We start from the raw sequence: 27,484 nt of genomic DNA, 5'->3' as shown, positions 1-27,484 counted from the left end.
AGTAAAAGTATAAGTAAAAGTTTAAGTAAAAGTATAAGTAAAAGTATAAGTAAAAGCGTATAGATAAAACAACCTCCACTCAAACACTACCATGAATAAATTGAAAAAAACCCCAAATCTCCCGGAAATATAAAAGTGGCATTATCAAAAGAGATCACCTAAAGTGTGCCTCTTTGGTTTAAAAAGTATATTGGGAGGATAACCACCTTCTCGGGGAGGATGGATGCCGGAAATCAGTAAAATATGTGCACGGTGAAGCAAGAGGTGTTACGTTTGTGTCTGGTCTTTTACAAACTTGAAGAATTAGAGCAGTGAGTGGCCCATGAATCTAAGACAGCAGTTCACATACAAATTCATTCCAAAATACTTTGCTTATCATGAATCTCGAACTACAAATCAATCGTTAAACAATGTATTGTTGATTTGGAAATCAGTGTTATGTAAACATGTTCCCCTCATTAACCAGATGAAAGAAACACTTTTTGATGAGATTTGAGTTCAGGTAACCATTCCATCTCTGACAATCAGTCGGACCTGGAGGCAACTGTTCCTTGATTGGTTCCATCTTTCCATGAACATCAGTGGAGCCTGGAGGACAATGAAGCTTGATTAGGTCCATCTTTCCACGAACATCAGTGGAGCCTGGAGGACAATGAAGCTTGATTGGGTCCATCTTTCCACGAACATCAGTATTACATACAGAAAACTGTACCTTGATTGGGTCCATCTTTCCACCATCATCAGTGGGACCTGGAGCAAACTGTATCTTGATTGGGTCCATTTTTCCTCGATATGGTCTGAAATACATATGTATACATTCTAGATGCACATTGCAGCTGTCAATGATGAAATTGTTATTACGGTATTCAAATATTCGTATGCAATGATTTTTTGTCATGATAGCGTTTCATCAGGACAGTTAGGCTGCTTGACTCAAACTCAACTCAAGTACAAGCAGAAAGTAAATATGTTCTACAACAATTACTGACCTGTATTTGACACCAGCCATGCGCAGAAGTATCTTTGATACTTTCACCTCGTCCTTTTCCTTTTTCTCATCCGACAAGTAGACAACCTTATGGATTCCAGACTGAATGATCATCTGGGTGCAGTGGTTACATGGGAACAGAGTCACGAAGATCTTGCAGTCTTTCAAGTTAGCAGAGAACCTGTTCAGTATGGCGTTCAGCTCAGCGTGGCAGACTGGAAATGAATACTTTCATAACAAGAAGTGGCTCAAACTGTTTTCTTCTCACAATAATTCACTTTCTCCTTAATCCTACTACTCTCTTCCCACCCTGTCATGAAATCCCCACCATAGCATGCCCTGATATCGTGGCTCGTTGTTCACTCACTCACTCACTCACTAACTCACTCACTCACTCTCCCACTCACTGTGTTTATGTGGACTTAATGAATAAAAAAATACTCTGTTTCCAAATATCATATTTTGTCATTGAGTACATGAAGAAAGTTAGCATTCATATGAATTTGTTATTTAGAGAATAGTGATATCAAGTGTGCTTAAATGACATTCACCTTTAATGGAGACTACTGTGATAGTAAATTTCATACCATAAGGTTTCTTATTGTCTAAGCCTTCTCCCTTGCCCCACGGTAGTTCGTCATCACTGCAGCGATCGGGCATTCCGTTGTAACCGGTACCGACGATCCTCTTATCTTTGTTCACAATACAAGCTCCGACCTGTAACACAAGATGTAAAACAAGATGTAACATAGATGTAAGACAAGATGTATCACAAGATATAACACAAGATGTAACACAAGATGTGAGTGAGTATGGTTTTACGCCGCTTTCAGCAATATTCCAGCAAAATCACGGCGGGGGTCACCAGAAATGGGCTTCACACATTGTACCCATGTCGGGAATCGAACCTGTGTCTTCGGCGTGATGAGCGAACGCTTTAACCACTAGGCTACCCGACCGCCCAACACTAGATCTAACACAAGATGTAACACAAGATGTAACACAAGGTGTTACACAAGATGTAATACAAGATGTAACATCAGATGTAACACAAGATGTTACACAAGATGTAACATAAGATGTAACATGAGATGTAAAACAAGATGTAACATGAGATGTAACACAAGATGTAACATGAAATGTAACACAAGATGTAACACAAGATGTAATGCAAGATGTAACATGAGATGTAACAAGATGTAACAGAAGATGATACATGAGATGTAACACAAGATGTAACATGAGATGTAACACAAGATGTAACATGAGATGTAACACAAGATGTAACATGAAATGTAATACAATATGTAACACAAGATGTAACATAAGATGTAACATGAGATGTAAAACAAGATGTAACATGAGATGTAACACAAGATGTAACATGAAATGTAACACAAGATGTAATACAAGATGTAACATGAGATGTAACATGAGATGTAATACAAGATGTAACATGAGATGTAACATTAGATGTAACATAAGATGTAACATGAGATGTAAAACAAGATGTAACATGAGTTGTAACACAAGATGTAACATAAGATGTAACATGAGATGTAAAACAAGATGTAACATGAGATGTTACACAAGATGTAACATGAAATGTAACACAAGATGTAACACAAGATGTAATACAAGATGTAACATGAGATGTAACAAGATGTAACACGAGATGTAACATGAGATGTAACACAAGATGTAATACAAGATGTAACACAAGATGTTACACAAGATGTAACATGAGATGTAAAACAAGATGTAACATGAGATGTAACATTAGATGTAACATAAGATGTAACATGAGATGTAAAACAAGATGTAACATGAGATGTAACACAAGATGTAACATAAGATGTAACATGAGATGTAAAACAAGATGTAACATGAGATGTAACACAAGATGTAACATGAAATGTAACATGAGATGTAAAACAAGATGTAACATGAGATGTAACACAAGATGTAACATGAAATGTAACACAAGATGTAACACAAGATGTAATACAAGATGTAACATGAGATGTAACAAGATGTAACACGAGATGTAACATGAGATGTAACACAAGATGTAATACAAGATGTAACACAAGATGTTACACAAGATGTAACATGAGATGTAAAACAAGATGTAACATGAGATGTAACACAAGATGTAACATGAAATGTAACACAAGATGTAATACAAGATGTAACATGAGATGTAACAAGATGTAACATGAAATGTAATACAAGATGTAACATGAGATGTAACACAAGATGTAATACAAGATGTAACACAAGATGTAACATGAGATGTAACAAGATGTAACACAAGATGTAACATGAGATGTAACACAAGATGTAATACAAGATGTAAAACAAGATGTTACACAAGATGTATCACAAGATGTAACACAAGATGTAACATGAGATGTAAAACAAGATGTAATACAAGATGTAACATGAGATGTAACACAAGATGTAATACAAGATGTAATACAAGATGTAACATGAGATGTAACACAAGATGTAACACCTGATGTAACACAAGATGTTACACAAGATGTAACATAGGATTGATGTAGTAGCCTGTACATGTTTAGAGTTCTGGTTCATAGAAAGTTCTGATGATGTTAGAATTTAAAACTTACCGCCTGTAAAAAGCTTTGCTCCATTATGAAAACTTAGGGTGTTCATACTCACACAAGGTATTAAATACACATGACAGATTTTGTACGCTGATACCTCATCTTAATAGAGCCTCTCCAAATATTGTAGCTGGAGGTGAAATGGGACGTTTTCATCAATATGGACGTGCGCTCTCCTTACCTGGGTACTGGGGTCTTTGCTTCTCAGTGAAGAGAGCTGAGCGACGGCCATGAAGTATTCCTCCCAACCTATGTACCCTATCCTCTTCTCATTCTTAGCATTTTCACAGCTTGAAACACAAAAGTACAAGAGAGAGATTTGTAGCAAATGTAAATGATGACATCTCGAATGTGTACGGGTCAAGCTGGAACTAAAAGTGCAGGTCCAACTATCAATATGAGTGCATGTTACACTGGCACTATAAGTGCAGTTTACATTGGCACTATAAGTGCAGGTTTCACTGGCTCTGTGAGTGCAGGTTACACTGGCACTATGAGTGCAGGTTACACTGGCTCTATTAGAGCAAGTTACACTGGCTCTTTGAGTGCAGGTTACACTGACACTATGAGTGCAGTTTACACTGGCACTATGAGTGGTGGTTACACTGGCACTATGGGTGCATGTTACACTGGTACTATGGGTGCATGTTACTCTGGCTCTATGATTGTATGTTACACTGGCACTATGAGTGCAGGTTACACTGGTACTATGAGTGCAGGTTACACTGGTTCTGTGAGTGCTGGATACACTGGCACTATGAGTGCATGTTACACTGGTACTTTGGGTGCATGTTACTCTGGCTCTATGAGTGCAGTTTACACTGGCACTATGAGTGTAGGTTACACTGGCACTATGAGTGCAGTTTACACTGGCACTATGAGTGCAGGTTACACTGGTTCTGTGAGTGCTGGTTACTCTGGCACTATGAGTGCAGGTTACACTGGTACTATGAGTGCAGGTTACACTGGCACTATGAGTGCAGGTTACATTTGCACTATGAGTGCAGTTTACACTGGCACTATGAGTGCAGGTTACATTGGCACTATGAGTGCAGGTTACACTGGCACTATGAGTGCAGGTTACACTTACTCTGTGAGTACTGGTTACACTGGCACTATGAGAGCATGTTACACTGGTACTGTGATTGCTGGTTACACTGGCACTATGATTGCAGGTTACACTGGCACTATGAGTGCAGGTTACACTGGCTCTATGATTGTATGTTACACTGGCATTATGAGTGCAGGTTACACTGGCTCTATGAGTGCAGGTTGCTCTGGCACTATGAGTGCATGTTCCACTGGCTCTATGAGTGCATGTTACACTGGCTCTATGAGTGCATGTTACACTGGCACTATGAGTGCAGGTTACACTGGCACTATGAGTGCACTTTACACTGGCACTATGAGTGCAGGTTACATTGGCACTATGAGTGCAGGTTACACTGGCACTATGAGTGCAGGTTACGCTTACTCTGTGAGTACTGGTTACACTGGCACTATGAGAGCATGTTACACTGGTACTGTGATTGCTGGTTACACTGGCACTATGATTGCAGGTTACACTGGCACTATGAGTGCAGGTTACACTGGCTCTATGATTGTATGTTACACTGGCATTATGAGTGCAGGTTACACTGGCTCTATGAGTGCAGGTTACACTGGCTCTATGATTGTATGTTACACTGGCATTATGAGTGCAGGTTGCTCTGGCACTATGAGTGCATGTTCTACTGGCTCTATGAGAGCATGTTACACTGGCTCTGTGAGTGCAGGTTACACTGGCACTATGAGTGCAGGTTACACTGGCTCTGTGAGTGCTGGTTACACTGGCACTATGAGTGCAGGTTACACTTGCACTATGAGTGCAGCTTACACTGGCTCTGTGAGTGCTGGTTACACTGGCACTATGAGTGCAGGTTACACTGGCACTATGAGTGCAGGTTACACTGGCACTATGAGAGCAGGTTACACTGATTCTGTGAGTGCATGTTACACTGGCACTATGAGTGCAGGTTACACTGGCACTATGAGTGCAGGTTACACTGGCACTATGAGTGCAGGTTACATTGGCACTATGAGTGCAGGTTACACTGGCACTATGAGTGCAGGTTACACTGGCTCTGTGAGTGCTGGTTACACTTGCAGTATGAGAGCATGTTACACTGGTACTGTGAGTGCAGGTTACACTGGCACTATGAGTGCAGGTTACACTGGCTCTATGAGTGCAGTTTACACTGGCTCTGTGAGTGCTGGTTACACTGGCATTATGAGTGCAGGTTACACTGGCACTATGAGTGCAGGTTACACTGGCACTATGAGTGCAGGTTACACTGGCTCTGTGAGTGCTGGTTACACTGGCACTATGAGTGCAGGTAACACTGACTCTGTGAGTGCATGCTACACTGGCACTATGAGTGCAGGTTACACTGGCACTATGAGTGCAGGTTACACTGGCACTATGAGTGCAGGTTACATTGGCACTATGAGTGCAGGTTACACTGGCACTATGAGTGCAGGTTACACTGGCTCTGTGAGTGCTGGTTACACTTGCAGTATGAGAGCATGTTACACTGGTACTGTGAGTGCAGGTTACACTGGCACTATGAGTGCAGGTTACACTGGCTCTATGAGTGCAGGTTACACTGGTACTATGAGTGCAGGTTACACTGGCACTATGAGAGCTGGTTACACTGGTACTATGAGTGCAGGTTACACTGGCACTATGAGTGCAGGTTACACTGGCACTATGAGTGCAGGTTACATTGGCACTATGAGTGCAGGTTACACTGACTCTGTGAGTGCATGTTACACTTGCACTATGAGTGCAGGTTGAACTGGCACTATGAGTGCAGGTTACACTGGCTCTGTGAGTGCAAGTTACACTGGCACTATGAGTGCAGGTTACGCTGGCACTATGAGTGCAGTTTACATTGGCACTTTGAGTACAGGTTACACTGGCACTATGAGTGCAGTTTACACTGGCACTATGAGTGCTGGTTACACTGGCACTATTACTGCAGGTTACACTGGCTCTGTGAGTGCTGGTTACACTGGCACTATGAGTGCAGGTTACACTGGCACTATGAGTGCAGGTTACACTGGCTCTGTGAGTGCTGGTTACACTGGCACTATGAGTGCAGGTTATACTGGCACTATGAGTGCAGTTTACACTGGCACCATGAGTGCAGGTTACATTGGCACTATGAGTGCTGGTTACACTGGCACCATGAGTGCAGGTTACACTGGCTCTGTGAGTGCTGGTTACACTGGCACTATGAGAGCATGTTACACTGGTACTGTGAGTGCAGGTTACACTGGCACTATGAGTGCAGGTTACACTGTTACTATGAGTGCAGGTTACACTGGCACTATGAGTGGAGGTTACACTGGTAGTATGAGTGCAGTTAACATTGGTGGGTATACATGATGTAATGGTGGATATACATGACGTAAATTCTGAACTTAATGCCTTCAGATAACTGTTCGCGTTGATACTCGGAAGGTCAGCTATTTCCACTGTTGAACGAGGTGACATATCAGTTTGCGAGCTTGGGTTGTAGTTTCTATTACCTTGGATTTTTTTGTTCCATATAAGGAGGCAATTCTCGGAACACATCAGGACTTAGTCAAGTTTGTGGCGGTAGGACTAATTATTAAGTAATGGTTATGGAAACGTCACTGTTTCACCAGTTAAGCTTAGACATTTAAAGTTGGAAGTACTAACAACTTGTACTGACATTGTCTGAGATTTCTGTGTCAAATTTAATTTAGTCCGACCACATCAACAGGCAACATGGGTCTCAAATATGAAAACAATACTTTAAACGAATCAGTGGTGCATGATGAATGATCAAACCTGCCTGGGCGGACAGATGCTCACACGTCACTTATTTCAGTTTCATAACTGCATACAATAGCGGACTACCAAGTAGCTGTCAATGCAATACATGGGCAGATGTGTTCAGTTGTGTCAATGCAGTGACGTTTGAGGCGAGCGGTGAAGCCATTTGTGTACTAAACATCCTGTTGCCAAGATAACATGCACGTTACTAATGATATGTCCAATACACCCTACCAACATATATATTGTTACTTCATATTCACACTTGTTATGGTTTAATATATATTTTAGTATAGTTTAAGGACATTAATGTTATTTGACTTAAACGACATCAAGAGGATAGTCACCAATGTTTAGCGTCTTCATCATTCAATGTGTATAGATATGGACACATATTAACGAAAGGGTGGCTTTGCTCACACTGTACATGCAACAAGTGCTATCATATAAAAGTGTCTCTCTAGTGTAGTTCCTAGTCTGGCTGATGTCTGTTATCAGCCTTGCTCTGACAGACCAGATTCTCCTGCTATTCTGATAATGCTTGTCCGTAATATGCACCAATATACACCATTATTGCCACCTCTGTAGGCGATTCTAGGAATATTTCATGGTAAAGGTATGATTGAGATAAACATACTTTGCGATTTCGGTGTCAAATGCAGTTTTGTCCCATCAAATAAACAAAGGTCTACAATGAGAGCACTGTACACGATCCGCCATTTTCAATTTCATTGGCGGCATATCATTGCTACTATCAACTAGCTATCAATGAAATAAATTGGTAACATACTTTCCGTAACAACTCAACTTGTTCAAACATCCTGGTAATACTGCATCAACGTTAAATGTTCAGTTGCAATTACCCATTCAATCATCATTGTTACATTTATTAACATTGCAGGTTGCCATGGAACTTTAGAATTCCCTGAATGTGAATTGCTGAACTTTTATGAAAGTTCACAGAATGTCTAATTTAAGGACATCTTGTGATTCCGCTGTAGTCAGAAGAGCAATAAATGACCTTTTATACAAAAATGTACCTCAAACACCAATGGTATAAACACCACTCTTATGTAACATATGTACTATTATGGCAATCGACGTTTACCTGGTCTTTTCTTTTGGGTTTTGTGAAGCCATGGTAGTACTTCTTGTTCAGTAGGTGTGCAGACCTGGCGTATGATCACCAACCCAGACTGCAGCTGTTATATATATACCTTACATTCTCGTATTGATTAGTCAGGTTGTGTCAAGACAAGTCCTGACATGATTGTACAGTAAAGATACGAACTGTATTCTAATGGGTTGTTTTGTAATTTTACATACAAAAATACAAATTGACATCGGACAAGCATTCATTCAGATTCTCAAGATCACCACACATGGCGACAATGGACACTGCACACAGTATCACTGGATGAACACACTAAAGAATGTGCCACCAGTTGGTTCCCAATAAGTCCAAACTAGCAGATAAACATCAGCCCAATTTCTGCGAGGTAGTATATTTTTTTAAAGAAGTAAGAAAATCTATATTACAAACACACCTTATCCGCCTCGGAATGGTTCATTGGGATGGTCCAGTTCAATAAATGTTCATGTTTGGAGATGAAATCGAGGGATGTTCTTAGTATAGAACTCAATTCACGTTGTCCTCTTTCTTGTCTGTTTAGTGTGTCTGGTTTTATTGATACTGCACACTGGTTAACACTGTTTCAATGAAGCTTTTCCTAGTATACCTTAAATATAGTAGATGAGCGAAACGTAAATAACATATATCAATATACCGATTATTCCTATCCTGATGACAGCACTACATTCATACAATGCATATTTCGTTCTGAATCTTCCCCTTTACTGCTAGGAACGGAGAGGTTCATCGAAATTGAAAACAATTCTCGGAGATGTACTCTTGAAGTTCCTGTTTTTAGACCCAGGGAATGTGGCAGTTTGAGCCGAGCCTAGGTTATGTTGACCCAAGTATTGCAGTTACGAGCAGATCACAGCTGAGCACTGATCCAATCGTGTAATTTTCATCCCTGTTGTGAGTTTTATGATCGAGAATAGTTTGCCAGTTTGATGTCTGCATTTCCAATTTCCAAATCATATAATGTCATGTAAACAACCTGTGCCAAGTTAGAGTTAATACCGGAACGCCCCCGGGGATATATTTTTCCCACGTTGCTACTCCCATCCTAGAACAAGGTTTCGGGTTACATGTCACCCTGCAAGTGTCAGTTGGGTAGATTGCGAGCACGGGTTGTATTTACCTTACCGTTAACGTTTGAAGTGCTAGTAGACGTTTGAACATTGTGTAAACAATGGCACAGTTTTTATACGTGTTCTATCTTAAATAATATGTAAATGAAATTATATAAGCTTCAACTACGTGTGTGCCGTCACGAACTGCATGGGACGGTGGTAAAGTGACATAACTTTATGTATTAGTCTCATGTCAACGGGGATGGATATTCATCTCTTGGTGTTGTAATTAGTCAGATTATTAACTTTGTGTGTGTCCGTTCATAATACGATAATATATATATACCCTGCACTACACACGCGGCAGATTTCTGCAAGTGGTTAAAGTTTATCTGCGGTAACCGTATGCTGTGTTGCTCCCTGTGAATATGAAAAGTTTAGCTTAATCCACTCAAATTAATGACCTAACGTGACCTAGTTGTAGTTTACTTTTGCTTACAGTTCTTGGAAAGGGTGGATCGATATTTGCTGATCGCCTGAACAATAGACAGACATGGTACGGTGGTCGCAAGCAAAGCACACACAACACGTTACCGTGTGTCCTTTTGAAGTGGAAGAAACGAGTCATCCTTAAAATGTCTTAGTCACAAACATGTAGTGTTCTCGCCACGTAACCGGTTGTTATAGACATTGGCAAGAAAATATTTCATCTCCGTTCTGTAGAAATATATCAGCATCTCATTATAAATGTTCTTGTTTTGTTCCATTCTGATTGTCTTTGTTGTTATTTATATCTGCTGAATGTTTTCTTTGTTGGTTATTTGAAAAGAAGATATTGCTGATTTTTAAGTGACTGACATCTCAAACATTTTGTACACATTTTACTAAAATCATTTATTTATGAAATAAACATGACCACTTAGGTAGAGGACTATCTGCTGATCATGAATTATCATTGTCCTGATATATAACAGGGAAGACTTAAAATGAAATCGATGTGGACAGATACTTAGTATTTAACAGTCGCGCATTACTTATTCACGAAGTGATTGTGCTTTTGTAATGGCAATGTCCATCAGTAAACATACGTTATTGACGCATTGTACTGAGAAGGAAATGTATGATATAAAATCACATGGAGTTTGACGTTGTAAAGTCTCAGTGAAGGTTTCAAAAGGTTTAATAAATAAAAGTGACAAAACACTTTCCATATTCCATTGTACGATTTCGACTATATCAATACGTTTATGAATCACTACTTCTTGCCTAAACGTCTACCCCCAAATTCTATAAAGCTGTTATCAATAATGAATCCAGCATTTCACACAGTGTATTCCTAGTAAACTTCAGATGGCATTTGATTTCATTTTGGATAAATTTACCTTAACCTCTGAAGATAGATATGTGACGATATCTATGGTTACTACGTTTTGTAACAAAAGCCCCATGGATCAAGGAATGAAGTTTTTCCTAAGGTTTGTCGATCATGGACAAAACTGTAAAATACCTAAGATCAGACTTTCTTTGTCCTTTCAGCATTGTATCATACATTGAGAATAAATATCAACATTGTCTCGAATGTCCATTTCAACATGTACGACTTCCTACCATTGTACACCTATATAGCTACAACCTACGAGAAGCTAATAATGATGTACAGCAATAGTTTATCTCTAATTGTGTCAGCTATGTGTGTATATCTTGCTTTAAATTGAAAACGTGAACGCCAGAGAATAATCAGCCTCGAACATCTGCTGAAACTCCATCAGGCGCAAAAGACACATGGATCACTTAAAGTGGTGACATGTGTATTTTTTTGTTAACAATTATTAAACAGCTTGTGAATATCACCCCAGATGCCCTGCCAAGGCCTTTCTTGGAAGCTTGACCACTGTCGCTGCTGGGTGCATGTATATTATTTTTACTATCAAAACTGTATTTTTGTATTTGATACTGACCTCTGTCATGATGTTATACACTGCCATTGAATATGGTACTACCACTCTATTGTGTACTGCCATTGAATATGGTACTACCACTCTATTGTGTACTGCCATTGAATATGGTACTACCACTCTATTGTGTACTGCCATTGAAATTGCTGTTCAGTAATTTGTGTTGATTTGTAAACTTAGTGAATATTGCAATACATTTGTTGATTGTGTATTCCATTTTGTTGGTTGGTTGTTGGTTTCACACTAAGCTCTTTTACGTGCTTATTTCTGGGTTAAGGTACTGTTTCAATTAGGGAATCGACCACTCACCAAATGATAATAACCTCACATTTGAAAAATACAATTGTACAAGTTATCAACGTTTCAACTGTATCATGGTGGACGTCACCTAGGAACAATCTCTAAACCTGACATCCTCCTTTTCACCCTTCACAGCACATTCACAGCAGACTAGTGAGATTACATTACGTGAAAGTAAGATTACTTTCGAGTGAGATCAAACTGCATTTACCAAAATCACAGGTGGTTTAACATTTATAAAACATAAATCACAATTCAGACAATCGGAATGAAACAAAGACTCATGTTTCATCTACTGATGCTTAAAGGGACTTGCATGTACAACAATGTGGATGTATTTCTACTGAACTGAGAGATTCCAATGTGAATTTATCCCATTTAAAATGAATAAGATGAATGTTCATGTCATGTAAACGAAAATCTTTTCTGAATCACATATTCAAGACCAACATGTTGTTTACGACCGCAGGACATGTTTACCTATTGTTGAAGCGATCAGCAGATGTAGCTCAACCCCTTCCAAGAACTGTACAAGGAAACAGAAACTAGGTCACGTAAGGACATGTTTATCAACCTATGAGGCGATCAGCAGAAAGAGCTCTACCCTTTCCAAGAACTGTAAACAAAGGCAACAAAAGCTAGGTCACGCTAGGTCATATATCAAGGGAAGCTTGTCAACTTGCATGAATCTGCCACTCGGTGGGTGCAGGGTATATGCACTACGCCAGTTGACTTGTCATATATCATTGACGAACGGACGAGCACTCGAGCGAACACTCACAGGGTTAATAATCTGATTAAATACTACACCTCGAGATGAATACTCCTGTTGACATGGGGGCGATCGGGTAGCCAAGTGGTTAAAGCTTGCTCGTCACGCCGAAGACCCGGTTTAAATTCCCCAATGTGTGAAGCCCATTTCTTGTGTTCCCCGCCGTGATATTGCTTAAATATTGCTAAAAGCGGCGTAAAACCATACTCACTCACTCACTCCTGTTGACATGACATTAATACATAAAGTTACTTCCTAACACGAGCATGCTACATTCAAAGGAGGCTGGACATGTAGATCTGGATGGTGCTCTTGGTTTTGCTCACTGGACGTTTGGGTTACTAGTATCTTTGGTCAAAGTTATCCCGAATGAGTGAGTTGGGATCAAACCTGCTTTTAACAGTATTTCAGTTGCAGCACAGCATGCCAGCTTTGTGTGGGTTGAAAGCCCGAAATAAACACGTGTCAGACGTTTACAACTTTGATAAAACCCACGAGGACGAATATTTGGCTGACAATACATAGATCATCATCACCTTGGATTCGAACCTACGTTCACAGGATCCTGACACGCCTAAGGGCCGCAAACCACTGCATGGAATAGTCACCTCAATCATATATAGGCTTGGAATAAACATTTAGTTAGTATTATATTAGCCATCGCAAATTTAAGAGACGTTAGCATAATATCGTCTTTTGAACTCATAATTTGCAAGATTTGTTGAAGAGAATTAACAAGAGTTACCTTGAAGAATATATATAATTTGTATTGAACTCTTATTGTCATTTTTGCGAGAGATGGAAAAATTACTTACTCGTGCTTTTCCCATTCACATTAAATATATTTACCAGACCCGATGAGACATGTGCACGTGCATCATTCAAGATAATCTCATGTGTTCTATGTTTTTGAATGATTTTCCGAATTTTCTATCATATTTTTCTGAAAATATAATAAATACAGATTTTTCTCATTACAAACACATATGCCAAGCATATCGCTTACTAAAATATTTTTTGGACCAAAACACAAACATTAACTCAAAATATGAAAATGTTTTAGTTTATCACTTGCTGAAGTAAATCTCGTAATATGACCTACTTCAGCAGAACCTTGAAATATCACTCCCCGGAGTCTGCATATTGTGCATACTGTTGGCTACAATCATTTAGAACGTTAAGGACAATACCACACTGGCTGTAATATCCCAGTCTGTGGCATCAGAAATAACATCCACTCACTCAAAGACATTCACAGTAATAGACCACAAGTCTTACAGAAAGTGGGAAGACTTTTATTGGAGAATATTAGTGATAACGTACAAGAGAGAGAACATTGAGTCATATATTGTGAAGCAACTAGCATGGGTGCCACCAGGATACGCTCACAGTGGATTCTTCTTTCAGCAAAGACTTCTTACGAATATATAACTGTTTTCGTTGCATTTATTGACAACGAATATAGAGGATATTCCATGTGTTCAGTGAAATACCATGTTTCTCTCATCGAGTGACATGACATTTCACTCGACACATGGATTATCCTATTTATTATATATTGTTTGTGTAGCTGTCTACCAGAAAATTAAATTATTTCATTACAAATGTAAAACCTTGAAACGTAAGGTCTCCCTACCTCACACACAGGGACGGTTCACTGCCCCTTGTATTTGCGACTTGCAAAGTGTTTCCCAAATCTTAAAGAATATAAACAAAAGTATCAAAAATATTTAGGGTCAATACATTTAGATATGATTATGAACTAAATCAACTTTAAAAAAAAATGTTCTTGAAAACTAGGAGACAGCTGTTGGAAGGGAAAGAAACACGCTGGCCAAGTAACAAAAGTGGTGCATTGCGAAACGAACGATTGACGAGTTAAATGATAAATTTACAGTTTATAAGGAAACATTTTCGAGAGGATAACAATCGGCAAAAAATGATATTAATTCCATAAACGACCATCTGACATTGCCTTGTCAATGTGGACCTAACGTAAAAAGAACGTCAACAGTTTGTGTACGTGCTAGTCACTTACGACAAAGGGAGATAATTTAAGGGGAGGTAACACTTGTATGACAACAGTTCCGTCAAAGTGTTCCGTAGAAGTTAAAGTATTGGCTAAATGTAACTATACAGATACTCAAAGGTCATTATAATCAAATACGTTGCAAAATAGAATATTGGAAGAAATACGATAATTATTTTTATACCTAAATACTGCAATAAAGGAGCCTTGTATTTTCAGTTTTGAATTGCAGATGACGGGCAAAAATCTGCAAATGAATACAAAGATTTCCTGGAGCCTTTCTTCCGGTCTTAGGCGGCGTCTTCAATGGACTGGAAATCCACCATAACCTGCTTCTTCTTTCCATTATATTCTCTGAAACAAGCACAGTTATTGTAAGTGAAACTCATTTAATGTGTGTTTAATCCAAACACACTTACTATATAATTCAAGTGTTAGTGGTATTTCTTTATAGAAACAAATACAACTATCTACATTTGTCATGTCACGTGACATTAAGGACTTGAAACCCAAATATGTAAACAAGACCATGTAATCCTTCTATACTTTTTATTTAACATAACCTGACATTCCGTTAAATATGTGCTTCGAATGTTTCATAGTTATGATATATGGAATACATGTACTGGTGACTTACAAATATCTGCCGTCGATAGAATTCGAGAGTGACATTTTCAGTCACGCGGCAGAGGTAGGGGATTTATCTCATTGATAAGTATACACTAGAATTCTTCACAGTCTAATCACTTTTTGTACAAGCTATTGAATAAAAACTGACTACAATTCTAGAAACAGTATTCAGAGCTTATAGGTGTAAGTGAGGAATTCTGGTTGAAATCGTAACAAACCTTATTTGAACACCAGCCTCCTCAAACAGGATCTTCGCGGCTTTTACTTCTTCCTTGTCATGTTTCTTGTCCGAGTAGTAGACCACTGTCTTGATGCCAGACTGGATGATGATCTTGGCGCACTCGTTACATGGAAACAAGCCCACGTACATAGTGCAGCCTTCCAAGTCTGCTGTGAACTTGTTTATCACAGCATTCATCTCTGCATGGCAGACTGCAAGAAAATTAAGGGACATACACCAAGGGTATATATACACTGATGATTGCATATCAACTACAGGCAAACCTGATTAATTAAAACACAGAACAAACATCCATCCCCACCCGCCCAAATATGCAAATGTACTTCAGCCTAAATTTCTTAAGTGATTTATTAACTGTTTGTTCTCTGGCGCTGAGATTTTGGATTTAACTGACTGAAAGCTCCATGTATTTAAACATGTCAAGAAAAGGAGACCAATTTCGAGCCAGATTTCAGTATGAGTGTGTGTGTGTGTGTGTGTCTGTGTCTGCCTGTGTCTGTTTCTGTGTGTGTGTCTGTGTGTCTGTGTCTGTGTGTCTGTGTATGTGCGTGTGTCTGTGTGTGTGCGTGTGCGTGTGCATGTGTGTGTATGTAATTCTGTAATGTTGACATGTAGCAATTTTCATTATTATAACTTACCGTAATAACGTTTAGTTCCCAGTTGGCTGGCAGGGTCTTTTTTAGGGGAGCAATGTATCGCTACAGTTGTTAGGCATCCCGTTGTAACTGGTTCCCACGATCCTTTTCTTAGGATTGACAATACATGCTCCGACCTACTCGCCCACAATTAATACATTAGTTGTGTTAAAGAGAGAATCTCACCCGAGTGTCTTTTGATATCAAATATATCAACACTAGTTGATAAAAGATGAAAAAAAGTTTATCCACTTTTATCAACGAGTGTTGATATATTTGATATCGAAAGGCACGAAGGTGAGATTTTATTTATCATCCAACATCATTCTTCCAACTTTTTAAGTTTGTAGACAGTAACAAACAGTGTCATAAAAAGTACTGCTAACAGCTTCAGTAGCAGAGCCATTAATGATGTCTTTTTATTGTGACGTCATGGTGACCAGTAACGTTACAATGGCCTGCAAAGTATTGTGATGCAATTTCTTTGCAGCGAACGCTTGACCTCACCCAAGCGATATCATCTGAGGGGGCCAGTTTTGTTGATAGGTATGTTATTACACAACAGTGTCCTTTTAACTGTCAGGGGTACTGCAGGGTAGGGTACATGTCACAAGATGGACTCGTTACAGTGGCTAGACTGTGTGTAATTGCTACCCGACGGCGAGGGCAATTGATAATACTGTTTATTTCTGTTGACATTATGCTTAAAGTTCATCGCAAAAAATGTCGTATTACTGCAGTGCAAACAACTTCTTTAAGACCCATCGCTTCTTTTCACTAAAGGCACGTGACATATATGAATCCCAATTTTACCTGCGTGACGGGGTCTTTGCTTCTCATTCCAGACAGAAATGCAGTGGCCATGAAGTACTCCTCCCAGTCCAGTTGGCTCTCTCTCTTGCCACTTTCACCAAACTGTCTGTTGTATGTAAAACAACAAAAACCTAACAAAGTATCTACCTTTACTGGCATTTCATCTACGTACTGCACTTGTGTACAGTTGTATTACAGAATGGACTAGAGGATTACTAATAGGTAGTGCTTTGGGTATACATCATGTAATGGTGTGTATAGGAAACGTAATTTTTACTGACTCGCAAAATTTCCGTAAAGTTTCTGAGGAGACATTCAAAGTACACATGGCGATGTGTTACACAAGGACACGTGAGTTAGTATAAAGCCATATCATGCACATGCAATTGGTTCCGCCTCTTCCGACAGGTCAGTTGGTAGCTCGGCTTGAAGCAAAAACGTTTGAGCTAATTTAGTATTTAATGCCTCTTTCAGCAGAACTATAATAGTCCCAAGAGTTTCGTTTGTTTGTGAATTGGTGTGTACACGAGACCTGCTTGTAGTTTCTACAGTGCAAAAATATAATGTATGATCGAACTTCCATAGCAATGTATGGAATATGCTTGTGAGAGATTCTAATTTGGCTGTTTTCATTTAATGTGTGTGTGTGTGTGTGTGTGTGTGTGTGTGTGTGTTTGTGTGTGTGTGTGTGTGTGTGTGTGTGTGTGTGTGTGTGTGTGTGTGTGTGTGTGTGTGTGTGTGTGTGTGTGTGCACTAGCCCGCTGCCACACATTATACTGTCTCCGAACCGACAAGTCCTTGTTTTATCCCCTTTATGCCGAAAGCCAGGCAGGGTAACAGCAAGTAACACCTTTTGGTATTGCGCGACTTGGGATCGAACCAACGGCATTCCTCTCTCCCGACAGACGCTATATCCACTAGACCACGAAGGCAGAGCTGTTTTGCCGTGAAGACTACAAGTATTAATATCAATAATATTGTATACAGAAAACCCTGCCCAATAACGGGTTCTTAATTTAGCATTAACTATAGCCGATACACACCCTCCCCCATTCAGTGTTCTAATATTGTGCATGAGAAAATATTTTATCTAATACAAAACTTCTCGATGCATATACTGCATATGCACTATCGCGTTTTAACGATTAAAACAACCGTAAATAAATCATTCATTGAAATTCTGAACTTAATGCCTTCAGATAGCAGGGTCGCGTTAATACTCGCAGCGTTAGCTATTTCCACTGTAGAACAAGGTGACATATCAGTTTGCGAGCGTGGGTTGTAGTTTCTATTACTTTGGATTTTTTTGTTTAATATTAGGAGGCAATTTTCGGAACACATCAGGACTTAGTCAAGTTTGTGGCGTTAGGACTAATTATTAAGTTATGGTTATGGAAATGTCACTGTATCACCAGTTAAGCTTAGACATTTAAAGTTGGAAGTACTAACAACTTGTACTGACATTGTCTGAGATTTCGGTGTCAAATTTAATTTAGTCCCACCACATCAACAGGCAACAAGGGTCTCAAATATGAAAACTATACTTTAAACGAATCAGTGGTGCATGATGAATGATCAAACCTGCCTGGGCGGACAGATGCTCACACACGTGACTAATTTCAGTTTCATAACTGCATATAGTGGATGACTACCAAGTAGCTGTCAATGCAATACATGGGCAGATGTGTTCAGTTGTGTCAATGCAGTGACGTTTGAGGCGAGCGGTGAAGCCATTTGTGTACTAAACATCCTGTTGCCAAGATAATATGCACGTTACCAATGATATGTCCAATACACCCTACCAACATATTTATTGTTACTTCATATTCATAATCATTATGGTTTAATCTATATTTTAGTATAGTTTAAGAACATGAATGTTATTTGACCTAAACGACATCAAGAGGATAGTCACCGATGTTTAGAGTCTTCATCATACAATGTGCATAGATATGGACATATATTAACGAAGGGTGGCTTTGCTCACACTGTACATGCAACAAGAACGATCATATAAAAGTGTCTCTCTGGTGCAGTTCCTAGTCTGGCTGATGTCTGTTATCAGCCTTGCTCTCACAGGCCAGATTCCCCTGCCTTCTGATAATTCTTGTCCGTAATATGCACCAATATACACCATTATTCCCACCTCTGTAGGCAATTCTAGGAATTCTTATGGTCAAGGTATAATTGAGATGAACATACTGTGCGATTTCGGTGTCAGATGCAGTTTTGTCCCATCAAATAAACATAGGTCTACAATGAGAGCACTGTACACGATCCGCCATTTTCAATTTCAGTGGCGGCATATCATTGCTACTATCAAGTAGCAATCAATGCAATAAATTGGCAACATACTTTCCGTAACAACTCAACTTGTTCAAACATCCTGGCAATACTGCATCAACGTTAAATGTTCAGTTGCAATTACCCATTCAATCACCATTGTTGCATTCATCAACATTGCAGGTTGCCATGGAACTTTAGAATTCCCTGAATGTGAATTGCTGAACTTTTATGAAAGTTCACAAAATGTCTTATTTTAGGACATCTCGTGATCCCGCTGTAAACAGAAGAGCAATAAATGACCTTTTATACCAAAATGTATCTCAAACACCAATGGTTTAAACACCACTCTTATGTAACACATGTGTTTTTATGGCAATCGACGTTTACCTGGTGTTTTCTGGTGGGTTTTGTGAAGCCATGGTAGTACTACTTGTTCAGTAGGTGTGCAGACCTGGCGTATGATCACCAACCCAGACTGTAGCTGTTATATAAATACCTTACATTCTCGTCTTGATTAGTCAGGTTGTGTCAAGACAAGTCCTGACATGATAGTACAGTTTAGATACGAACTGTGTCAGAATGGGTTGTTTTGTAATTTTACATACAAAAATACAAATTGACTTCGGACAAGCATTGATTCAGATTCTCAAGATCCCCACACATGGCGACAATGGACACAGTATCACTGGATGAACACACTGTAGTAAAGAATGTGCCACCAGTTGGTCCCCAACAAGTCCAAACTAGCAGATAGACATCAGCCCATTTTCTGCAAGGTATTATATTTTTCTTAAAGAAGTAAAGGAATCTTTGTAACAAACACACCTTATCCGCCTCGTAATAGTACATTGGGATGATCCAGTTCAATAAATGTTCATGTTTGGAGATGAAATCGAGGGATGTTCTTAGAATAGAACTCAATTCACGTCCTCCTTCTTGTCTGTTTAGTGTTTCTGGTTTTATTGATATGGCACACTGGTTGACACTGTTGCAATGATGTTTTACCCAGTACACCTTAAATGTAGTAGATGAGCGATGTGATACACATATAAAAGTAAAATACCTAGTTCATAGCTATTTTCATACATATATCAATACATCGATTATTCCTTTCCTGATGACAGCATTACATTCATACAATGCTTATTTTGTTCTGAATCTTCCCCTTTACTGCTAGGAACAGAGAAGTTCAGGGAAATTGAAAACAATTCTCAGAGATGTACTCTTGAAGTTCCTGTTTTCCCCCTCGATTTGAAGTTCAAGAAGTTCTGTCAGAAAATAAATCAATGTTAAAAGTTAGACCCAGGGAATGTGGCAGTTTGTGCCGAGCCTAGGTTATGTTGACCTAAGTATTGCAGTTACGAGCAGATCACTGCTGAGCACTGATCCAATCATTAATTTTCGTCCCTGTTGTGTGTCACGCGAGTGTCAATAGCGGAACGTCCCCGGGGATATATTTCTCCCACATTGCTACTCCCATCCTAGAACAAGGTTTCGGATTACATGTCACCCTGCAAGTGTCAGCTGGGTAGATTGCGAACATGGGTTGTACTTACGTTACCAGTTTGAAGTGGTAGTAGACGTTTGAACATTGTGTAAGCAATGGCACAGTTTGTATACAGGTTCTATCTTAAATAATATGTAAATGAAATGACATAAGGTTCCAGGTTACTTTTGCTTACAGCTCTTGGAAAGGGTGGAGCTATATTTGCTGATCGCCTCAACAATAGACAGGCATGGGACTGTGGTCGCAAGCAAAGTACACACAACACGTTTGTGTGTCTTATTTGAAATAGAAGTAACGAGTCTTCCTTAAAACGTCTAAGTTACAAACAGATGGTGTTCTCGCCACGTACCCGGATGTTACAGACATTGGCAAGAAAATATTTCATTTCAGTTCTGTAGAAATATATCAGCATCTCATTATATATGTTCTTGTTTTGTTCCATTCCGATTGTCTCTTTTGTTATTTTATATCTGCCAAATGTTTTCTTTGTTGGTTATTTGAAAAGTAGATATTGCTGATTTTTAAGTGACTGACATCTCAAACATTATGTACACATTTTACTGAATCATTTTAAAGGAAATGACCCCACAGGTAGTGGACTATCTGCTGATCATGAACTATTTTTGTCCTGATATATAACAAGGAAGACTTAAAATGAAATCGTTGTGGCCAGGTACTTAGTATTTAACAGTAGCGCGTTATTCACGAAGTGTTTGTGGTTTTGTGATGGCAATGTCCATCAGTAAACATACGTTATTGACGCATTGTACTGAGAAGGAAAAGTATTATATAAAATCACAAGGCGTTTGACGTTGTAAAGTCTCAGTAAAGGTTTCAAAAGTTTTATATCATAGATAAAAGCGACAGAACTATTTCCATATTCCATTGTACGATTTCGACTATATCATGAGGATACGTTTATGAATCACTCCTTCTTGCCTAAACGTCTACCCCCAAATTTTATGTAGTTGTTATCAATAGGGAAGTCCAGCATTTCACATAATGTTTTCTCAGTTAAGTTCAGATGGTATTTGCTTTCATTCTGGATAAATTTACCTTAACCTCTGAAGATAGATATGTGTCGATATCTATGGTCATTTCGTTTTGTAACCAAAAAAAACATGGATCAAGGAATGAAATGTTTCCTAAGGTTTGTCGATCATGGACAAAACTGTAAAATACCTAAGATCAAAGACTTTCTTTGTCCTTTCAGCATTGTATCATACATTGAGAATAACTATCAACATTGTCTCGAATGTCCATTTCCACATGTACGACTTCCTACCACTGTACATCTACAACCTACGAGAAGCTAATAATGATGTACAGCAATAGTTTCTCTCTAATTGTGTCAGCTATGTGTGTATATCTTGCTTTAAATTGAAAACGTGAACGCCAGAGAGTAATCAGCCTCGAACATCTGCTGAAACTCCATTGGGCGCAAAAGACACATGTATCACTTAAAGTGATGACACCAGAGTTCGGGGGCGAACATGTCCTGCTCGAAACGAAATACCTTTTGAATAGATGTGGCACAATTTGACGTCTCACCACACACGTAGAGTAACAGCAAGTGTGTTGTCACACAATGCAAAACATGATATTCTACCATGCTGTTAAGCATAATAGGTTGTAGTGATACATACCTATTATGCGCTGAACCTGTCTTTTGTTTCTTTGGTGGCGAAGTTTCATCATTCCTGAAACCAATAAGTTCAAAATTAGTTTGTACAGTGTTTTATTCACTGATGTTCAACCACTACTAAATACTCAGGAATAACGTGTCATCAATAATCCAATTGTTCTTACATAATACTTTGCAGGTTTGTCCTACCAGCTAAATTATAATTACGCCTGCTGTATAATAGCAACATTTATACCAACAGTTTAAATACAGCATCAACAATGGGGGTACATACCACAATACGGCATCTCAAATTGAGTCGTAATAACAGTAATCACCAGCTAAATCCATCGTCTTTGATAATGCATAGAAAACAATTTTATAATAATCTTATAATCTCATGTGTATTTTATTGTTAACAATTATTAAACAGCTTGTGAATATTACCCCAGATGCCCTGCCAAGGCCTTTCTTGGAAGCTTGACCACTGTCGCTGCCGGGTACATATATATTAATTTTTTTTATTATACTGTATTTTTGTATTCGATACTGACCACTGTCATGAGGAGATATAGCCATTAAATATGGTACGGCCACTCTATTGTGTACTGCCATTGAATATGGTACTACCACTCTATTGTGTACTGCCATTGAATATGGTACTACGACTCTATTGTGTACTGCCATTGAATATGGTACCACCACTGTATTGTGTACTGCAATTGAAATTGCTGTTCAGCAATTATTGTTGATTTGTAAACATAGTGAATTGTGCAATACATTTGTTGATTGTAGTCCATTTGTTGGTTGGTTGTTGGTTTCACACTAAGATCTTTGACGTGCTTATTTCTGGGTTAAGGTACTGTTTCAATTAGGGAATCGACACGTAACACTCACCAAATGATAATAACCTCACATTTGAAAAATACAATTGTACAAGTCATCGTCATATAGAACGTAAATAAAAACGACACAATAATGAGAAGTCTCTGCTGAAAGCAAAGTACGTTGCACCATTCCAACTATATCATGAGCATGTGTTTCTGAATACCTATCAAATAGTGATGATACTGCTTTCCCAGGAATGACATGTGTATCAATTAGTTCATCTGTGGGATTATACCAATGGAATAATGAAACTTAATATTGTCACGTCATGTCCATTTCCTGTGCTTGGGACTGTAAATGTATTTGCTGGATATGCTGAATGCGGCGCTAAACATCAAGAAGACAGAACTAGTAGAATAGTATGTACAGTACAGGAGAGCATACCTGTGGCAGATGGGCAGTGCATTTCTTGTATATTTAACCCGTCCTAACTCTTCGTCCTTATATTGGTTGAAGATATAGGCATTTTAAACATGATTGGTATTACTATATTATGCTGCCTACTTGTTTCCACGGATAGCGTTTGTTGTTCGTGCAGTCATTGTGTACAATATTAGATACTGACCTCGTTGGTGCCTTAATGTTCTTGAAGATAATACACAATGTCACTACACGTGTTTGTCTTGTACATGCTACATCTCTAGGCTTATCTCTGTATGATTTCCCATTGCATGCATCGATGTAGTGGTGGAATAAGACATCGATATGAAAGAACATGTTCCCTGATGACTACTTTCGATCTTCACTTTTGATGCTATCTTCTCACGTACATGTATGTCATGTTGCGACTTGATGGAAATGTCACCTGGGAAGGGATGCGATGAGATAGTCTTGCTATTTGATCTATAATCTGAATGAGATTTTTGTTACAAAATAAAAAATACTGATACATAAAAGTCAATCTCAACATGTAAAGGTCGTTTTGGAAGTGATCGACGATAAATAAATCATATAAATGTAATTCTACACACTCAGCATGTAACTTGCATGTAACTGTAATAACAAATTCAAAATAATGAAAATGTGAAGTGTATCTGTGTCCTATCTCGCGGTTGTCATTTTGGTTGCTGTTTACCCACACAGATCAAGTCCAATGTCATGGTCTTGTTAAGGCAAGATGTATTTTGCTTTGAAAGTTTGTTTGTTTCTTGTTTAACTCAGCAAAGTTCTATCTATATGACGGCGGTGTGTAAATAATCGAGTCTGGACCAGACAATCCAGTGATTAATATCATGAGCATCGATCCGCGCAATTGGGATCGATGACATGCATTAACCAAGTCAAAGAGCCTGACCACCCAATCCCGTTAGTCGCCTTTTACGACAAGCATAGTCACCTTTTACAGTAACCATGGGTTGCTGAAGACCTATTCAACCCCGGATGTTCACGGGAATGCTGGGAAAGTAAACAAATTGCATGTGCTACAGGAATTAGTTTCAGATAGGAATACTGAGGCCGTACATGATCAGGAAAATCAAATGTACAGTTGTCTTTATTCATCACAACTGAATCACCAATCGCAAGATGCAAATAGGCACAATAACCACAAATAGACACAAGTTACATCTGACTAAAATTGTCATGTTTGTCAAGATTGTATTGTTAGCTTATAACAAGTTCCTTATGCCAACTATCTTCAAAGCAGGACAAAAGAGGTGCAATGAGAAATAACACAACTGCAAATATATTATCCACTGCATGTTTTTTGCTTCGTCGCACATACCTGGTCGTCCAAAGTTGACTCTGTTATTGTGCGTTCCTGGTATATGGTGGCAGTTGATAGGTTGGTAAACGCTTTATCAACAAATATCAAATAGGTGTGTGTGTATCTATGTGGCCGATGTAGTTTGTTTATATATTTGTTATAATTTCACTCCCACTTTAACATATATTTATGATACATAATTAGTGGTAAGTTTAATTCAGTTTTCATCAGCCAGCTGTACTACGTGTATCTGTAATCTGTGTGACCTAATAACTGTCCCACGAGATAGATAGAGCGCATACGTGTGCCTAATGAAGATAGTGAGAGATACAATTGGTGCAGTATCATTACTAGGATACATTGGTCAAACTATGTTGCTCTTTGGTAAACTATGCAATGGAAGTTGTATTTTCTCAAGCAGATGTTTCTAGTCCAGTTTAGATTTGAAGCAACACCAGTTAAAAACAAGTGGGACATGACATCTGTTGGTAGCAAGTTGTCTTGTGGTCTTGTCTCCAAATATGATTTATGTGACCAAGTTAATACATTATGCATTGTGAACAATTGACTTGCCTTTACAAAGTGTTTGTGACGGGTGCCACCGGTGGTGGAATAGGATATCTTTTCGCGAACACCATCCATAATTGTAATTTTCGCCCTCACGAATGAACAGCAATAACTTACCTTCAATACAGAAGTGTGAACTTATATAGCATTGGGAATTGAGTGTTGGTGTGTCAAAATAAATATGACATGACACAGTTATTACGTTAGTTGTTGTGTCATGAGATGTCAGTGTATCTCAAACACCAGAGTGCGGCGTTAAACAACAAACCAACCAACCAACCAACTCAAACACCAATGGTATAAACACCACTCTTACGTAACACATGTGTAATTATGGCAATCGACGTTTACCTGGTGTTTTCAGTTGGGTCTGGTGAAGCCATGGTAGTACTTCTTATTCAGTAGGTGTGCAGACCTGGCGTACGATCACCAACCCAGACTGCAGCTGATATATATATACCTTACATTCTCATCTTGATTAGACAAATTGTGTCAAGACAAGTCCTGACATGATTGTACAGTAAAGATACGAGCTGTATTCGAATGGGTTGTTTTGTAATTTTACTAACAAAAATTCAAATTGACATCGGACAAGCATTCATTCAGATTCTCAAGATCACCACACATGGCGACAATGGACACTGCAAACAGTATCACTGGATGAACACACTGTAGTTAAGAATGTGCCACCTGTTGGTCCCCAACAAGTCCAAACTAGCAGATAAACATCAGCCCATTTTCGGCGAGGTATTATATTTTGTAAAAGAAGTAAAAGCAAATCAAAACTACAAACACAACTTATTCCCCTCGTACATTAAAGACACGTGTACACGTGTACCAGAAGCAGTTATTTTATATTGAATAACATAACAAAGCACGTATTTCAATGGCAGTGTTTCAGAGTATATGCTTATTCCTCCATCAGATGAATTCACCTGATGAAGGAGTACGCATATTCTCTGAAACGTTGTGTTAATAATAATTAAGAAGTTGACATCGAGAAATTCCGCCTCTCATAACATAACACGTGCTGAGAACCAAGAAAAACTGCCAAACAGATGAATAAAAACCACATATTTACATTGGACAAACATTTCTTTAGATTTTCAATAAGGAAGGTGCTATCAGTCCATTTTCTGCTAGGTATTATATTTTTTAAAGAAGTAGAAAAATGTTTATAACCAACACAACTTCTCCCCCTCGTAATGGTACATTGGGATGGTCCAATTCAACAAATGTTCATGTTTTGAGATGAAATCGGGGGATGTCCTAAGAAAAGAATTCAATTCACGTTGTCCCGCTTCTTGTCTGTTAAGTGTGTCTGGTTTTATTGATACTGCACACTGGTTAACACTGTTTCAATGAAGCGTTACCTAGTACACCTTAAAATTAGTAGATGAGCGATGTGATACACATATAAACGTAAAATACCCAGTTCATATTTATATTTATACTGATATCAATGACTCGACAATGATAATAAATCCGATGTGATGAAAGCATTATATTTATACAGAGCATATGTTGTGAATGTTCCTCTTTATTGTAAGGAAAGGTAGTTTTGGGGAAATTGAAAACAATTCGCCCAGATGTTGCCTCATCCACCCAACCCCTCCCCCACCAACCTTGTTCCTTCTGGCCTGTGGAACGTGACCCAAAGATAAGGTATGTGATAACAGACGGATTGCTCGTTACACATGTACCTTCATTTATTAATGTTTCCAACCCCAAGTACAATCATTTATATAGTAGTACCACTTGCTGATGCTATATTGTGATCAATCAAATCCAAGTATTACGAACTTTTACCTACTCCATAAAATGTTTCAGTGTTTTGTTCTTACATGTTTTTGTGCCCATATTGCTTC

At 38.7% G+C, this 27,484-nt stretch overlaps 2 protein-coding genes and 1 long non-coding RNA gene across 5 annotated transcripts in view; 1 reads left to right on the top strand and 2 right to left on the bottom strand.

Annotated features, from left to right (window-relative positions):
* Nucleotides 1-27,484, top strand: part of LOC124126375 — a 64,083-nt gene that overhangs the window by 12,943 nt on the left and 23,656 nt on the right. The window lies entirely within an intron of this gene.
* LOC124151371 (deoxycytidylate deaminase-like) lies at nucleotides 5-27,477 on the bottom strand. Of its 3 annotated transcripts, none has more exons than XM_048384738.1 (6): nucleotides 27,461-27,477; nucleotides 22,479-22,532; nucleotides 3,800-3,908; nucleotides 1,576-1,705; nucleotides 990-1,203; nucleotides 5-797 (listed from the first exon to the last, which is right to left on the bottom strand). In XM_048384738.1, coding segments are annotated over exons 1-6 (870 nt in total). In that variant the 5' UTR covers nucleotides 27,463-27,477; the 3' UTR covers nucleotides 5-436. The 3 variants fall into 3 exon arrangements, with proteins under 3 accessions (XP_048240695.1, XP_048240694.1, XP_046379740.2); XM_048384737.1 differs by lacking the exon at nucleotides 27,461-27,477 and adding an exon at nucleotides 25,968-26,014; XM_046523784.2 differs by lacking the exons at nucleotides 22,479-22,532; nucleotides 27,461-27,477 and adding an exon at nucleotides 8,571-8,950 and having other exon boundaries at nucleotides 6-797.
* Nucleotides 13,971-21,400, bottom strand: LOC124126368 (deoxycytidylate deaminase-like). Its single transcript, XM_048384745.1, is given in 6 exon segments — nucleotides 13,971-15,074; nucleotides 15,569-15,782; nucleotides 16,230-16,255; nucleotides 16,257-16,363; nucleotides 17,040-17,145; nucleotides 19,713-21,400. Coding segments are annotated over 6 exon segments (549 nt in total). The 5' UTR covers nucleotides 19,745-21,400; the 3' UTR covers nucleotides 13,971-15,010.

The sequence above is a fragment of the Haliotis rufescens genome, unplaced genomic scaffold, assembly GCF_023055435.1.
Source record: "Haliotis rufescens isolate VD_foot unplaced genomic scaffold, xgHalRufe1.0.p SCAF_50, whole genome shotgun sequence".
Lineage (NCBI taxonomy): Eukaryota > Metazoa > Mollusca > Gastropoda > Lepetellida > Haliotidae > Haliotis > Haliotis rufescens.
Note: the sequence above shows the minus strand (reverse complement) of the source record. Positions and strands in the feature narration are given on the sequence as shown.